The 16720-nt window shown below is 50.4% G+C and overlaps 1 protein-coding gene across 2 annotated transcripts; it reads left to right on the forward strand.

The window, feature by feature from the left end:
- Positions 1-991: 991 nt before the first annotated feature.
- ABCB9 (ATP binding cassette subfamily B member 9) lies at positions 992-13901 on the forward strand. Of its 2 annotated transcripts, XM_065739172.1 has the most exons (13): positions 992-1004; positions 1910-2568; positions 2885-2999; positions 3364-3494; positions 4780-4985; positions 5570-5767; positions 6025-6156; positions 7261-7389; positions 8641-8829; positions 9279-9452; positions 10737-10896; positions 11345-11481; positions 12164-13901. In XM_065739172.1, exons 2-13 carry the CDS (start codon positions 1962-1964, stop codon positions 12500-12502), a joined length of 2517 nt encoding a protein of 838 aa, XP_065595244.1. In that variant the 5' UTR covers positions 992-1004; positions 1910-1961; the 3' UTR covers positions 12503-13901. The 2 variants fall into 2 exon arrangements, with proteins under 2 accessions (XP_065595244.1, XP_065595243.1); XM_065739171.1 differs by lacking the exon at positions 6025-6156.
- The last annotated feature ends 2819 nt before the right edge of the window (positions 13902-16720 follow it).

Genomic DNA, 16720 nt, shown 5'->3' on the forward strand with positions numbered 1-16720 from the left:
AGGGACTCGGTCTTGGCAAGAGCTCCACCGTGAACACGACTTGGAAACTGCCCCACTGGGGGTCATTGCATCGAGGGCTGGGGAGGGCTCTGGGTGCAGGTGAGGAAAGAACTGGGAACAAGACTCAGATGAGCCAAGTTGCAGTCTGTTTCCTACGGTTTCTAACAGCCCTTCCCACTGTCAGCCCGACTTGGGAAGAGCCATGCCAGGTGTGTCTGCATCCCAGTGGGCGTGGGGTGGCTCGATGTGAGCTTTCTAGTTGCAACCACTCATTAGCAAAAATAAAATCAACTACAGAACGTGAGATTTTTATTTTCTGTTTAACCAGGCAGAGAAAAATGACTTCTTTCTTAGTAGCATCACTGTTCTTTGCTCTCCAGAGCTGGGTTGAAGTGTAGATCTGTGCTGGAGGGGTGGTAGAGGCTGAAGTCCAGCACTGATGAACCCTGAATGTTGCAGTGGTGACCTGGGCTAGCCTGGTGTCACATGTGTCACATGTCACCCATCTGAGAGCACAGGTCTGGTGTCACGCGTGCTGCCCACCTCGGTGCACAGATGCTGAGCAGGGCTGCCCGTTGCCATCCCTCTGGAGTTGATGTGCACTTGTCTGCACTTGAAGACAAAAGTATAAGCTGGATTTCTTGAAAATAAGTCCTCTGCACTCCTTGCTTTAGAGGCTAATCTCAAACCCCCATCGAGCTGCTTCAGAGCAACTTAAGATTTTTCCCACTTGCTCCAGTGCTGTAGCAACGAAATAAACCCGCAGCCTCGGGCCTTCCGCAGCATTTTGCAATGCGGGGGGAGCCTGAGGGTTGGGGTGCAGCGGGACCCGGATCCCTCTCCGTCCCCTTTCGCTCGTCCCCGCTCCCAGCGCACGGAGGCGCTGCCGGGACCGCTCCGCAGCGCGGGGGCGTGGTCTACGTGAGGGGGCGTGGTCATGGCGGAAGCCCCGCCCCTCACCGACCTTCGGCCGCATCGGTCGCACCGGGCCGGAGCCGCTGCAGGTAGGAGCGGGGTCACGTCTCGCTGCGTGGGTAGAAGCGGGCAGGTCCCGGGTGGGTTTTCCCTCCCGGCTTTAGGATTTGCTGCGTAATCCTCTGGGCAAATAGAGGAGAACGGTGGTAGGGGTTTGGGGGGCGGGGGAGGGGGAAGCATTGCGTGGGGAAGAGCTGCCCCCGCGTGATAGCAAGGGCGGAGTCCCCACTCGGAGCTGCTTTGTAATCTCCTCTTGGGATATTTATTGGGTGCCACCCTATTGCATGCTGACACCGCTGCTCCAAATTAATATTTTAAAGGGTGATATGGCCGCTGTGGATTTATTGGATTGTATTTAGGTATTAGGTACTGTTTTTCAAAGAGGAGAATCTGTTACGAAGCAGAACTGCTCTCCTTTATGTTCTGCTGTACCTTCACGCTGGGTTTGAGTGCTTGATTTTGGCTTCATCCCAGGAAATCAGGGAGGGACCCTCAGATCACAGACATCTGAGCCCAGGAACTCCGCAGCCCCATAGCACGGGGCACGAGGGCTGCGTGGATGTCCTGTGCCCATGTGCCAGTGTCACCCAGCCAGAATGAGGTTTCCGATGAGACACGAGAGTCCCAGAATGGTTGGTGTTGGAAGGGACCTCTGGAGATCATCCAGCCCAACCTGCCTGCACAAGCAGGTTTTAGATTCATGATAGATGGAGACATCTTGGAAGGGGTGGAGTTTGTCTTCATTTGTGCTTTTGACTTTGTAAAACATCCTGGAGTGTATATAGAGGGGGAAGAGGAGAGGATGAAGGAACAGATAGCAGCGTTTGGGATCAAGACAGTGGGTGACTGTTGTGGCTTTCCCCAATGGCATTTGCAACCCCATTAACTCCTCACGGTTAGTAACAACCCCATCCCTTCTTCTTGCCCTGTGCAGAGACTCTGGCCATGTTCTCACCATACTAGGCCTGTCCCCCACCACCTTGAGGATGCGTGCCTGGAAAGCAGTGGCCAGCACGTTGGTGCTGAGCGGGGCCGACGTGGTGGTCACCACGCTGCTCTATGCCCACGGCCGGGGTGGCCGGGACATCCTTCAGGACCTGCAGCACTTCAACATCTTCAACTCGCTGCTGGACATCTGGGGGGGCTGTCTCTACCGCAGCTGTGTGCTGCTGGGGGCCGCCATCGGGGTGGCCACCAACACGGCCTATGGCCCCCGGCGCCTCAGGGCCTCGCGGACCTTCATCGCCGTCGTCTGCCTCCTCATGGGCATCTACATGATGGTGAAGCTGCTGCTCTACTCCGAGGTGCGGAGGACCATCAGGGACCCCTGGTTCTGGGGGCTCTTTGCTTGGACCTACGTGGCGTTGGTGGCCACCTTTGGGCAGTGGCAGCTGCTGGCCTGTGTCACGTCTTCCCGCGAGGCGCTGGGGCACGGATCTGAGTCCCGCACCGAGGCGGAGGAGAGCTGCGATGCCCCAAGGGACAAGCGAGAGGAGGCAGCAGGGCCCACCATCCATAAGCTGCTGTCCTACACCAAGCCAGACGCCTTCTTCCTGGGCATCGCTTCCTTCTTCCTCCTCGTGGCTGCACTTGGTAAGTGAAGGGGCTGGAGGGGGTTGTGGGGTGCTCTGCTCTTCACTGAGAGGGGAGGATCCATGCTGGGGGCTTGCTGGTGGGCTGAAGGAAAAATTAAACAGTGGAAGATAAAATGCCACGGGAAATAAAATTTTTCAACGTGTTGCCAAGGTTCCTGCCTCCTGGTACATCTCATGCGATGGGCAAATCACTCCGTGGTTGGGATGGGGGTTGACCGTGGGCCTTCACGGTTGGGAATACCAACCTGTGGTTGGGTCCTGTGCCAGTCTCACCTGATGGATCTGTAACTCCTTGTCCTGTGCTTCTGCATCAGGAGAGACCTTCCTGCCCTACTACACAGGGTTGGCCATTGACGGCATCGTGGTGCAGAAGAGCATGGACCGCTTCTCCACGGCGGTGCTGGTCATGTCGCTGCTCGCCATAGGAAGGTAAGCACAGGGCTTGGAGCCCAGCAAGGAGCTACGACTGCTCTGTGCTCTTACAGTGGTGGCAGTCATGATGTCTTCCATGTCCTTCTGCCAGTGCTGCGGAAGCAAGCACAGGGGATGGGTTCCCTGATGGCCACGTCAGAGGGCGGACCCTCTGAAGCTTGTCATTACAGGGGTTAGGACCAGTGCCCCATGCTGGTAGCACCCAAGGGGAGGGTGGGCTGGTTTAACCATCCCTACCTGGGGTGGAAAGTGATACCAACACGGCATTGCCCAAGCCCTTGGTACGGGCACTGATGTGTTTGTGTTGCTGAGGAGCGGGTTTCGTGTCCACTGGTCTATAACGTTTCTTATCTGCAATTAGCTCATTTGCCGCAGGTGTCCGGGGCGGCGTTTTTACGCTCATATTTGCAAGACTGAATATCCGCCTTCGCAACTGCCTCTTCAGGTCCCTGGTGTCTCAAGAGATGAGTTTCTTTGATGAGAATCGCACAGGTGGGTTCCTCTTTCCCCTGGGTTTGCTCTATCCCAGCACGTGGTATTTTTCCCCCTTGGTTTGCCCTCTCTCCCTCCAGGGGCTTTTAGAGGTGGCACCCAAATGCTCGTGTTTAGATACAGCAGCAGAAAGCCCTTCCTTTTGGTTGCTTTCTTGGCATGGGGTCAGGATTGCCCAGCACCTTGGGATTGCCACTTTGCCACCAAGCAGCCTCATATCCAGCAGCCCCTGGGCTGGCGTATTTGTCTCCAGTCATCTCATCCCCAAAACACTTCCAGCCCCCTTCCTGCATTTCTTCCAGTTCCCACTGATCAGCTGCCCTTCATCTCTGCTCCAGGCACTGGAAACCTTAGATGTGTAAAGCTCGCTGTGTGTGCTTGTGGCTTTCCCTCCTTGCCATGCAGTCCTGTCCCTGTCTGTGTCGTTCCGGTGTGGTCCCAGTCAACTGCAACTTTTCCCATACTACTTAATTTCTTCTCAGCAATATTTTTAGTTTTGAGGCTGTTGCCATATTTAGCTGTCACTGCCTGTTGCCCTATTAGCTAAGGACACTGGATATGTTACTGTAAGTGGGATATGGGTAACCCTGGACTAATAGTTATGCAGAAACATGGAAATTCTGCCCTGGCTGCACTGGAACACAGGCCAAGTGCTTAGAAATTCAAGATGGTGTTTGACTTCACTGCTTGAGCTTTGCTCATAGTGGCTGCACTCACATCCTCCAGGTCACTTGGGTTTTCTCCAGGCTGCAGACACAGCTAAACCTAAGCTGCCCTCTCTGAAGCTGCCTGGCACTCTGCAGGGCATGCTGTGCTAGGCGTGCTTCTGGTCCTGTGAGGACAGCAGGGAGAGGTGCCAGCAGTCAGCTAGAGGAGGGCTCCTGGCTTCATTTAAAAATGAACCAGAGGCTGTGTTCAGCTCAACAAACACCCACTGGTGCACCCAGATGGGTGCCCTCCAGGTACAGTGCAGGGCCAGTCCCCTGTGCTGTCCTGCAGCCAGCCTGAGCGACCCAAGGATGTCGTTCCTGCTTTCAGACAGGTTTCATGTCTTCTGCGCATGCAGCAATTTGAGCTCCTCTGCTTTGCTTCACGTCCCCAACAGCAGCCATCCTCTTCCACGCTGCCCTGCAGACCTCAGGAAGGGGCTGGGTTGGATGAGGAGCTCCATCTGCCAGGAGACTGCTCTACAGTCGGCGGGACGGGACGTGGGACACAGACAGGTGACGACCTGCCGCAGTGACGTGTCCCTGCTCTCCCCTTCCCCAACCCTTCGTTCCTTCAGGGGATGTCATCTCCCGCCTGACGTCGGACACAACCATCGTGAGTGACCTGGTGTCCCAGAACATCAACATCTTCCTGCGCAACGTGGTGAAGGCCACGGGGGTGATCTTCTTCATGTTCAGCCTCTCATGGAAGCTCTCGCTTGTCACCTTCATGGGCTTCCCCATCATCATGCTCGTGTCTGACATCTACGGCAAGTACTACAAGGTAGGCAGGAGCAGCTGGTGAAGCCGTGCCACAGTACTGGGCTGTCCCCACTGTGGGGGTTACAGATGGCTTTGGAGTTGTTTGGGTTGATGCTCGAGTGCTTTGGTGCCTGCAAGTAGTGGCACGAGGTCAGCGTTATAGCTGCATGGGCAGGTGGCACAACCTTGGCTATCACCTCCAGGCTCAGAAGCTGAAGTGTCTCAGAGCGTGGTAGCTTGCACTGTCCAGTGTGTGCCTGCTTGTTCCCATACTGTCTGTCTTCTCCTCTCCCTTTGGAGTGACTTGAGTTGGGGTTAAACCCAGCCCAATGCTTCCTCCCTATGCCAAGGGCTGTCCCCTGTGTCCAATGCTGTGTCCTGTGGACTGTGCAAGCTCCACACCACACGCTCCCTGTGCTGGTTGTTGGTGCTTTCAGTAAGCACAGCTCTGCTTCCCACTGTCCCAAGGTCAGGGCTTTATCCCATCGCTCAACTTTGGTGCCCATGACCTTGGAAGATGTCACTGTGCTCTCCCCAGGGCCTGTGGGAGAGCTGCCGTGGGCAGCTGGGTGTGTGCTGAGCACCCTTTGTTTCTGCTTCCTGCAGAAGCTCTCCAAGGACGTGCAGAATGCCCTGGCCAAGGCCAACAACACCGCCGAGGAGACCATCTCTGCCATGAAGACCGTCCGCAGCTTTGCCAATGAGGAGGTGGAGGCAAATGTGTACTGGCAGAAGCTGCAGCAGGTGTACAAACTCAACAAGCGGGAGGCCCTGGCTTACACCTACTACGTTTGGTCCAGCGGGGTAGGTTCCCTACACCAGGGAAGGGCAGGGGATATGGCTTTGGGTGACAAAATGCATGTGGATTGATGTGTATGTGCTGTTCTCAGGGAGCTTTGTGGGATGAGCCCAGCCTTGATGTTTGCTGCCCTCTGTCAGAAATATATTCCATCCCCCCTTAAGGGCAGCATCGTAGTGTGGTGCTGAACAGACTGTTTTCTCTTGTACATAGGAATGTATCTGATAACTGCTCAAGGTCGTGGAAAACCCCATGTTTTCAGGCTGCTGCATTGCGTGCCTGTGCCAGCTCATCTCCGGCGGTTCCGGCTGGGAAAACAGCCACAGTGTTGGTTGAGATTCTGCTCAGAAACAGAGATTTTCTACGTGTAGGCGGTGGTGAAGGGAGGCTGTTGGTTTGTTGTTTGGTTTAGTTTTTGAGGGGTTTTTTTTGCAAAATGCTTTTTCTTTGCTGAGACCAGATGGTTTGGGGCTTCTTTTGTATCTGCTGCTAGCTAAAGCTGTGCAGAACCCTCACGTGGGGCTGCCCTTAACCCTGCGCATTAGGGATCCAAATAGCTGATGCTGAAAGTTGTGTGAGTTATGCCTTCATACAGCAGCAAGAGGCTTATGTGTTCCCAAGGCTGAAAGCAAATTCTGAGCATTCTTAGCATTGTTCCTAAGCATCCAGGTGAAGCCAGCAGTGGGAACTGGGACAGGACAGATCCCACTGAGTCAGAAAAGGCAAAGCCGATCAAAACTGCTCCTGTGGGGCTTGTGTAAAAAGAAGCTCACAGATATAGCACAGCCATAGTGGAGTCTGTCTCCGAGGAAACAGGATCTTAAGGTCAGATCTTGGCAGGGATAGAGAAGAGGAACTTTTTCCCTGTGTTTTCCCTCTGTGTGAACTCATAGCCAACAGCCCTTCCCACTGACTTTGATCCCAGCAAACTCCAGGCACTCATGTCACCCTGTGTCAGGCAGCCTGCATGCCAAATGTCACATGGAGGACCAGGCATTACACAGAGCGAACGTCAGGGTTGCATTAGTTGGTGCCCCCATACAATGATTTCAAGCAAGAGTTGAGGTTATCCTTCAGGGACTTGCATACGCAAGGAGGATTTTGTGCATTAGCTCTTGGCTTGGTTTTGTGCTCTAAATTAAAACATGTCACATAACACAGAGGTTATTTTAGCAGTGAAGTGACTTCATGCATTGGATAATTTGAGTGTGGGTTACGCTAGTTTAAGAGATGTCCATGAGATGCTGTTATTTCAGAAAAATCTGTCCTCCTTGACTGTTGCCATTCCAGACATGTATTTTGTTGAATTCCACCAGTCAGCCCAGATAACCAAGTTGTTTTTCTCTTCTCATACCCATACTGTGTGCTGTCAGGGATACTGGGTTTGGGGCTCGAAGAATAAATAGCAGCTGCTGAAGTGTGGTCTGTTGCACGAGTAACTGCAGTTGCACCATAGTTGTCTGTCCCTGCTGATTTTGGGGTGTTTGCTTGCTTTCAGCTCACCCTTCTGGTGGTCCAGGTCAGCATCCTGTACTACGGAGGGCACCTTGTGATCTCAGGACAAATGACGAGTGGAAGCCTGATATCCTTCATCATTTATGAGTTCGTCTTAGGAGATTGCATGGAGGTGAGTTTGTTTGATCCCTCCGGGTGACCCCATATCACATATCTTTGAGATGATCTCAACCCCTGCAGTCCCAGGATTGGAACCAGTGTTGCCTTCCCTACCACCTGCTGTGGCTTTGCCCATCTGCAGTCTGATTCTCCCCTGTGCTTCCCACTCAGTTTCCACTGTGGCCTCGTGAATACAACCACTGCTAACACCTTGACACCTGAAAGCGTCATCACTGATAAGACGCTCAGTATTAAAGGGGTTGGGCTGCCCTTGCTGAAGGGGAGAGTCCTGGCTGCCTCCCAAGCATGTTTTCTAGTGTGTAGGATGCAGAGATTGCGTGGCTGCCTGTTCAATTTCAGAGTTCATTAAGAGCTTAATTACATTACATTTTTTAACTCTCCCTGGAATAGGCTGCTAGCTGCTGCATTGGCAGCGCATTAGCAAGTTGGGATTGTGAGTGGGATGGGAGCCCACTCAGGGCTGCTTTCCTATTGCAAAGATGTAAGCCTGGCCAATGGAAGAATTTAGCAAGTCCAGATTTCCTCGCAGCCAAGCTTGGTTTCAGGGGTGCTTCATCCTTCGTGCGGCAGCACAGCAGAGCTGGAGGCAGCTCACCCAGCTCTCGCCATCTGTGCTGATAGCTGCAGGCTCTGGTGGTGTTTCCAGGCTGCAGTTTTGGCGTGTGTTTGAACCACTTACAGTACAGGCTGTTCATCAGTTCTGGGTTTAACTTTAAGATTAGCCAGCAAGCTGGAGGTTATTCCAGCAAAGCTCGTGTCAGCATGTAGCAATTGTAGTGGGAGTAGATCAGTAGATCCACTGGGACGATATTACTATGGGGAACAGCCATATCAGCTGCCTAATGGTAGTCTGGAAAGATCCAGCTTGATGCTGCTTGCCAGTTGTAACGTGTGTGCTAGGGAGCAAGCCAGCTGCTCTCGGGTTGGTGTGGTGCAATGCCATGGGTGGATGCATTCAACTGTTGAGCTGGGGAGCTGCCGGTCTTGAGCAAATGGGTGAAAGAAGTCTGGATTATGCATCTCTTGGCACACCTCTTCCCAGTCCAACTATTTGTGATCCCCTCTGCGTTTACCCATGCACCTTTAGAGAGATTTCCTCTACCTTAGCTAGGGGCAAGAGCTCTCTTTTTCTGCCTGATGACCGTAGTTAACATCAGACAACCCTTCAGCTGTTCTCCTTATGAGTGGCTCCAATTGCTCTTTCCGTAATGGGAGGGCCTTGACATTGCTTTTTCCCTTCCAGTCTGTGGGCTCTGTCTACAGCGGCCTGATGCAGGGAGTGGGTGCTGCTGAGAAGGTGTTTGAGTTCATCGACCGCAAGCCAACAATGGTCAACGATGGGTCGCTGGCCCCAGACCACGTGGATGGGAAGGTGGAGTTCCGAAATGTGACCTTCTCTTACCGCACTCGTTCCGCCACGCAGGTCCTCCAGGTGAGCCCCCCCGGTGCAGAGCACTCCTCAGCACGAGGCATCTTGTGATGTTCCTCCATAATGACCATAACCAATCCTCAACCTGTGGGGAAGGTCGTTTGCCCTTCTAGAGATGCATAAGGGCAGCCACAGCAGCATGCTGGCAAGCAGATCATAGTGAACAGCACGTGTTTAGGGCCGGCTTTCCTTACAGAGAATTAGATTTATTAATAACACTCTTGTTCCCAGCTCAGACGTTAAACACGTCAGCATGGTGTAGGGCATTCTGCCAAGCTGTCTCAGGCTGCTTCCATGTGAGAGGGGTTGAGGTCATGGGACAGGGTGAAGCAGCAGAGAGGTTGGATCTCCTTGGCCACCTTTTGGTCACCTCTCCCGTGAAGCACTGAAGCCACCGCTCCAGGAGCTGGTGAAGGCCAGCACCTGAGCGTGTTCTCCCATCCGTGTTGCAGAACGTGTCCTTCACCCTGCACCCTGGCAAAGTGACGGCACTGGTGGGCCCCTCGGGGAGTGGGAAGAGTTCCTGTGTCAACATCCTGGAGAACTTCTACCCTCTGCAAGACGGGCAGGTGCTGCTGGACGGGCGTCCCATTAACATGTACGATCACAAGTACCTGCACTCAGTGGTACGAGCGACTGATAAGTGTATTCTAGCTATCACTTGCTGTGGTCAGAGGGGATGATGGCAGTGTTTTATGTGGACATGGGTTTGATCTGGAAACCTCTGAAGTGCCCAAAAAAGCTGGAGGTGGTCCAGGAAACAAATTCAGATCATTTTGGGGGAGGGGGGGGGGGGAAGGGAAAGAGATGGTGACTGGCTCTGGGAGGAGGGGGAAATCTGCTGAAAACAGTACAAGAAATGTGTTTGGTTTTGTATTTTTTTGTCTAACCCAAAAGGAGTACAGTTTTGGTTGTTCGATTAATTATAGTCTCAAGTGGTTTTGGAAAAAGTGTTTTGCATTCATCCAGAATGTTTTACCTTGAGATCTTAAAATTATTCTCAGATGATGAGGAGTTAAACTTGGAATCCTGGAAGCAGCAGAGGAGTGCTTTGTCCAGGCCCCTTGGCTCTGTCTGTCAGCACAGATCAGCCTCCATCTCCTCTGCAAGTAACTGCCCACTTTGTTTGCCCCAGAGTGAATGGCCTCGCAAGTCAGCAGGAAAACCTGAAAACAATTGATCAGAAGCAGGCTGAAAAGCCAAAGTCAGTGTGACTAATTGACATTCTCAGCCAGTGCTTAGAGAAAATTAAAAGACAAGCAAGTCTTTCAGCTTAGCAAGCCTGGTGTCGTGCTAGGAGCATGGGGAGAAGTCAATTAAAATATGACTGAATCCTGCTGGCTCTCTTCATGTTCAGTTCTAGGCAATAATTTGGAGGGTTCAATTTATTTCAATATAGACTGTTTAACAAAGCAGGCTGAATTCGAGAGTGTGGAGCAATGACTGTACAGTAGGACAGGGAGGCTGTTGCTAAGCTATTAAGGAATTACAGCAGCTCTTGACTTCCTAATTTGCCTCGAGCAGAAAATTAGTAAGACTCTGGGCAAAGCTCCCTCCAGCCTGCATTGTCCGAGCAACTGGCTTCCCATACTGGAAAGTGCAAGGAGTTCTGGGAGTTCTGAGTCTAGAGCAAAACCACAGCAGGGACCTGGAGTGAAAAGCCCGTCCCAGATGCCAACATACCAACATCACATGCATTTCCTTTTCTGCACAATAGCTTCCAGCAGACAACATAAAGTGGACTTGGGACTGCCACTGGACACCTAGCAGCGTTGGTGGAAGCTCATGTTGAGGCATTTCTGTGCCTTGGTCCTTACTTAGTGGAAACAAATGCTGATAATCTGAGATGCTGGTCAGCCATTATGTCTTCCGCTCCCAACTCCCAGCTCTTCTTCTCTTCCTTTCTGCAGATCTCTCTGGTGAGCCAAGAGCCAGTGCTGTTTGCTCGTTCTATTGCTGATAATATTTCTTACGGCTTACCTTCAGCCTCCTTTGAGTCGGTTGTTCAGGCTGCCCAGAAGGCCAACGCACACTCTTTCATCACGGAGCTACAGGACGGCTACCACACAGGTACTGACATCCCTCTGTTTGCACCAAAAGCATTTTCTGTACTGAGGGAACCGTGAGAAGGCCAGGGCTGTAGCTTCTCTTTGCTGCTGCTTCAGCCGCGCTGCCTTCAGAGCCCATCTTAATGCCATGTGGGTTAGTGCAAGAGAGAAGCTGGGGCTTGGATGATCTCTCAGGCTCAGTGACTTCTTGCTCTGGTTATTTCCGTGAGCATCAGTCCCTCGCACACGGGGACAGCAGTGGAGAACTTTCTGCTGGAGGCAAGGGCTGCAGCCTTGAAGGTGTTTAGTACATTTAAACTGCTCTGTTAAGTGAATAAACACAGTAGCATTAACACAATAGTCTTTCTTCAGAGCATGGCACCGTCCTGGTGTTGTTGGCTGGGTGCTGAACTTGATGGCAACTTTTTATTTTTTATTTTGGCTGCTGCTTCTCGCTCTTGATCCAACAGAGGCAGGTGAAAAAGGAGCTCAGCTATCAGGTGGCCAGAAGCAGAGAGTGGCTATTGCCAGGGCCTTGATCCGAACCCCACCCATCCTAATCCTGGATGAAGCCACGAGTGCACTGGATGCAGAGAGCGAACATGCGGTGAGCGGGTAACTCAGGTCTCTGGGTCAAAGAAGTAGTCTGGGCTTGGAGGAAAGGTTACTGCTTCAATTTCCTGTCCATAGACAAACATGGAGTAGGGAAAATAGGAGCACCTGAGCTAAAATCTGAACTGAGGCACCAAGCAAACCATGCTTGTAGGCTGAGCCATGGTTGATCTGGCTGGGATGTGATGACCAACAGCTTTACCAGTTGTCTTCTTTGGTCTGGCTGGTTCATCAACACCGGAAAATCTGATGCAAAGTGCATGAGGACCGGCCTCCCTGTGGTGAGCACTGCACAAGTGTCTGATCTCAGGACAGTTTGTGGGTTTGCAGGATGGGGTGAGGGTCTTCAGCAGGGCCAGCACTGCGTGGCCTCCAGCTTTGCATCCCAGCTCTAGCAAGACCTCAGCTTACTAGATCAGGCCTGTCCCTTCACCACCACATTACGAGCAGTGGAGGTGTGCGCTCCCCATGTAAAGGATGGCTGCACTGAGAGAATTTGGGGCTCCACAGTAAGAGACAGGATGGCCATAGGGCTACAGGGGGCCCTGCCCTTGTGTCTCCTGTATAACCAGAGGAGAGCAAATGTCCTGTCCAGAGCTTAACACGGAGCCACCAAGCTGCTTTCCAACGTGGTGCCAGTGATGCTCATGTACTAACACATTTTCTTCCCACGACAGATTCAGCAGGCGATTTATGGCGACTTGCAGAACCACACAGTGCTTGTCATAGCTCACAGGCTGAGCACTGTTGAGAAGGCACACAACATCATTGTGCTGGACAAGGGCCGCGTGGTGCAGCAGGGCTCACACAAGGAGCTCATGGAAGAAGGAGGTCTTTATTCCAAGCTGGTGCAGAGACAGATCCTGGGGCTCGAGGCGGGTGGCGCGGACGGCCGCCAGCCCACAGCCTGGGGGGATTCAGCAAAAGCGCCTGGTGGGCCGGAGGGAGAGTTCAGGATAGACCATTCCCTCCCAGCTGTGGCACAGGATGACTGCAACAACACAACTCATAAGTGAGAGCAGCGAGGGCTGGCACTCAAGACGCATGCTGGGTCGTGGCAGCAGGTCGTGGCTTGCTGACGGGCCGGTGCACCACACAACGTGCCCAGTCACTCATCCTGCGTGCGCCACACACCTGTGCACACACAGCCACACACTATAGAGCTTCCTGCATTACTGCCCAGGGGGCAGATGCCCGCTGGTTAAACAGGGAAACAGATTTGGGAGTTGGGTCTTTAGCAATTCCCAGCATTTCTACTGGGTTTCTTTTCTTACTACCAGTAACTCCTCTGAACTGGGACTTTTCTTCCATTGATCTGCATGTGTAACTGCTATTAACTGTAATGGATGTAAAATGCATGCATGGAGGGGAAATTCCCCTCCGGAATTTCAGGGGGTGGCTCTTGTAGCCAGATAGAAAAGCAGCGACTGGAAAAGAAGGTCCTGCTCCTGCTGTCAATCTGTGGGGCCAGTCTGAAGTCTGTAGGGAACTCCCTTTGGCTTCAGTGAAAACTGGATCACTCTCCTGGGGCTGAACGCCAGGAGAGTTTTGCACTGAGTGCCTGCAGGCTCAGGTTCACAACCATTGCTGCTGAGCTTGTTTCATGTAGTAACCATCCTTTCTGGAATGAGCCAGGGGACCAGGAGGCAGGTGTTGCATTTAGATTTGCTCTTGGTGCTTGGTGGGTATTTGGTTTTGTTTTTAAGGATGAAGAGTTTTACCATAATTGGGTTAGGGTGTGTTTTTTTTTTTTCTTAATATATTTCTGCGTGCACTACACAATGTCTGTCTGGCTCCAGCATCCTCTCAAATTTAGTCTGTTACTTCAGTATTTTTTATATCTCACAACCCTGGTGCTGGTTTGAAAAACACTTCTAAAGACAGGCATAAAATACTAAAAGACAGCACTTTATAAATCCCACTAAAGGTATGATCAGCTTCAGGCAATCCTAGTGACTTCACTGCATGGGAAACTCATACAGTCACTTTCCTTGAAGTCAGACTTCGTCTGCCTGAAGTTGAGAATGTGTTTCTTTGAATACTATTTATTAACTTTTAGTAAGAGTGAAAGAAAGAAAGCGGTTGCTCCTAGCCCTTCTGCATAACGGCTCTGGCTTTGTAGTCTTATCCTGCCATAGATTAGTGGAGAAACTTATGCAGGCAGGCAGGTGCTACTGAAAAATAGCATTGGATTTTATATGGAAATGATTGACTCAGAATGTGCATAGTTAAGAAATGATCTCAAGCACTTTAGCTCTCATGTTTTCCGATATTTGAATGCTGCTGTATTTTTCTTTTTGGCAGTTTTGTTGTTGGTAATGTTTTGTTTTCGCTCCGTAATGTTTTACAAACTCTATAGTGTCCTTGAGGAGGGATGCTCAAAAGAAAAATAAAATACTACCTCTGCCACTAAAATACTGAGCCAACTCAGTGGGGGCTGTGTTTTTGCATTCAGAATATCTGGGACTTCAAGGTAACGTTAATCTGGGGTGATGGACAGACACCCTCGTGGGGAATAACAAGAACTTCCTACCAAGAATTGGGTGTGTAACAGCTGGGAACGATTGCACTAAGTATAACCTGTTCAAGAACTTGCTTTCCTTCCAGATCCCATCTGATAGTCAGTCTCACACAAAAAGGACAGGCAGTCTAACCCATTGTCAAAGCACAGTGCTGTGTGACTGGAGTCTTTTTAGCTGCTTGCTTTTGTAATATGATAAAAAGCTGTGCCTCAGAAAGAGAGCTCTCTTTGGCTTATCTCCCTCAATTTAGGAGGGGATCACAATCCGAAGCCTCATTAAAGTCATTCCTCATTCATCACTTCCCTAAATGGCCAGTATGTTTCTGCCTGATGAAAATCTTCATTGTGGATATGAAGAGTTTGGAGATTCCCCCCAGCACCAGAGGGCAAGCAATTAATTCTGCGTTCTTATCAATATCTGTGAGCAGAATGTGGCCAGCAGTTTGTAGAAGTGGAATTGATAGCTGCTTAATTGAAAAACTGGAAATAAAAAAAGCTAACCTGGGAACAAGGGAAGCCAGCACCCTGGGAAAGTGCTGTTAGGAGAGTACTCGTGACTATCTAAGATGGCAGAAAAGGGAAGATCCTGTCATGTGTGCCCTGCCAGGCAGTGCTGCAAGAAGGAGATTTGGAGGATACACAGGGATTGGTTTTATTGCAAAGGCTACAGGAATTTTTGAGAAGGGATCCCTGCTTCCCAAGCCCGGTGTTCTAATAATCCCAGCATTGTACTCCAAAATCCCAAAAGCTTCAACTGAAATGACACACAGAAAGAGCAGCTTGTCTCTGCTAGTGGCTCCAGGCCAAGCTGATAACAGGAACTGATTTTGTGCATTGCTATGGGTGCTGAATTCTGTCTTTTGCATCCAGATAACTCAAGACTGCTTTTCCCCTGAGCTTTACAAGTTATTTTATTGTGCTGTTGGCACGTGACAAGTGGATCTGCTTGCATGCCAAAGCCATGAAGGTTTTCAATCCAGCAGTACTAATCTAATGCAGGCATTTCTGCTGGCCCAGTATCCGAACCATTACAAACCCTGTGACTATACTGAAAATCCTGCTTTTCAAAACCATGCCAGATTTCTTTTTACGATGGGTCTCCCCTACCTTACCTCCTGCCACTACTTCAGGGCGTGTCTGTGATGTGATAACCGGGGTCAGAAGCGCCTACTAGCCAGGCTAAGCCCAGCAGTGAGGATGTGCTTACTGTGGTGCAGCAGTGGTAGTCCCTTCAGTGCTGGAACCTGACTGCTGCTTGTCCTTGGGCCACACTGTCTGTGGGCAGTCTGTACAGACTGGAAACAAGGCCACTGTTCCCTCTGAGAGCCTGCAGTGTAGTATTTTGTGGCTGTGGGTTTGCCCAGAGCTGATGTTTACATGGGAACACACACACAAAAAAAAAGACTGTTCAGGCATTTACTGATGACAGTGATGCAGATAAGTTTCTTCTCAAAGGGAGCTCGGGTGGGTTTATCTGAAACCTCAGCTTGCGGAATGCATCTTGAAGACCTTCATGGCAGAGCTGGAATCAATGAGTCACCTGAAAGCACACGTGATTACAAAGGTTGACTGTATACACCATAATAGGCTGTTTTCCTCACTGCTAATAAGCTCAAACCATTCTTTGTTACAGGTCTAACCAGTGCTTTATTTGATTTAAGCATTGGAGAACCCCTATCCAATACAAAGTTCAAGAGAAGATCCTGTAATAGGTATAACCAGAGCTTTATTTGATTTAAATATTGAAGAACCTTATCCAAGACAAAGTTCAGTAGTAGATCATATATTCTTAGCCATTCCCCAAAGACACATATTTACCTTTCTACCTTTGCACAGGCAAGGTGTGCGGCTAACTGACCCTGTAAATTGAAATACAGTGTGATGGAAAAAACATAGCTGTGTTTATTACAGCAACTTGTCTCCCAGTGCACCAAACTCTGCCTCAGTATGCAGTTGTGTGCATTTCAGTGGCCGGGCTTTCTAGTTCTACAACAGGCCTGGAAATACCACAAACAAATACACAGTGTGCTTCCAGATCGTGTTCAGAGTCGCATCTTGGTCTGCCCTGTCTGCTCTAGCTTCACTGTGAGCCTAAGGAATCCAGATGCAGGTGTAAAACTCACTTTTCATGCCTGTGGTGTTTCCCTGAATGGAAACAGCACTGACAGTTAATTCTTGCTCTTCCCAGCAGAACTACTCTCTCCCAGGACGCTGAATATGCAAGTCTTTTTCATATGCGAAAGAGTCTACATCTTAAAATCTAGACAGAAGTGTGGACTTCAAAATAAAAGGAAATTAAATTGCAAATAAGCCTGAGAACTTATCTAACTATTAAGCAACCAGAGTAATAAGGGTTAATAGACTCCAAAGATTAGACTTGCAAATTCATTCTCTACACAACCAACCAGTTTTTCCAGGAAAAGGAAAGGAGTTGTTGTGAAGGTGACTTGCAAAATATGTCTAAACATAATAAATATGCATACATGTAGTGCTGCTGACTGTAAAAAAATATGAGATGACAGAACAAAATCCAGGATCAGGTTTAAAAAATATATAACATTTAAATTAAACTGGGCTGAATGCCAGTTCTCCCCATGACTGAAGCCTGACTCCTTATTCATCATGACATGCCTTCCACTGAAGCATTCTGAATGTTTTGTGTTCTACTTCTCCTCTAATAAGAAATAACAACTTCTGTACTTTGCCTGCTTTC

This window comes from Cyrtonyx montezumae, unplaced genomic scaffold, assembly GCF_038088225.1.
Source record: "Cyrtonyx montezumae isolate F1298 unplaced genomic scaffold, pur_monq_1.0 scaffold_23, whole genome shotgun sequence".
NCBI lineage: Eukaryota > Metazoa > Chordata > Aves > Galliformes > Odontophoridae > Cyrtonyx > Cyrtonyx montezumae.

Coding starts and splice junctions, on each gene's coding strand:
- ABCB9 (XM_065739172.1), top strand. CDS start 1,962: ATGCGTGCCTGGAAAGCAGTGGCCAGCACGTTGGTGCTGAGCGGGGCC. Junction 2,569..2,884: donor CCTCCTCGTGGCTGCACTTG/GTAAGTGAAGGG, acceptor CTTCTGCATCAG/GAGAGACCTTCCTGCCCTAC. Junction 3,000..3,363: donor TCGCTGCTCGCCATAGGAAG/GTAAGCACAGGG, acceptor ATCTGCAATTAG/CTCATTTGCCGCAGGTGTCC.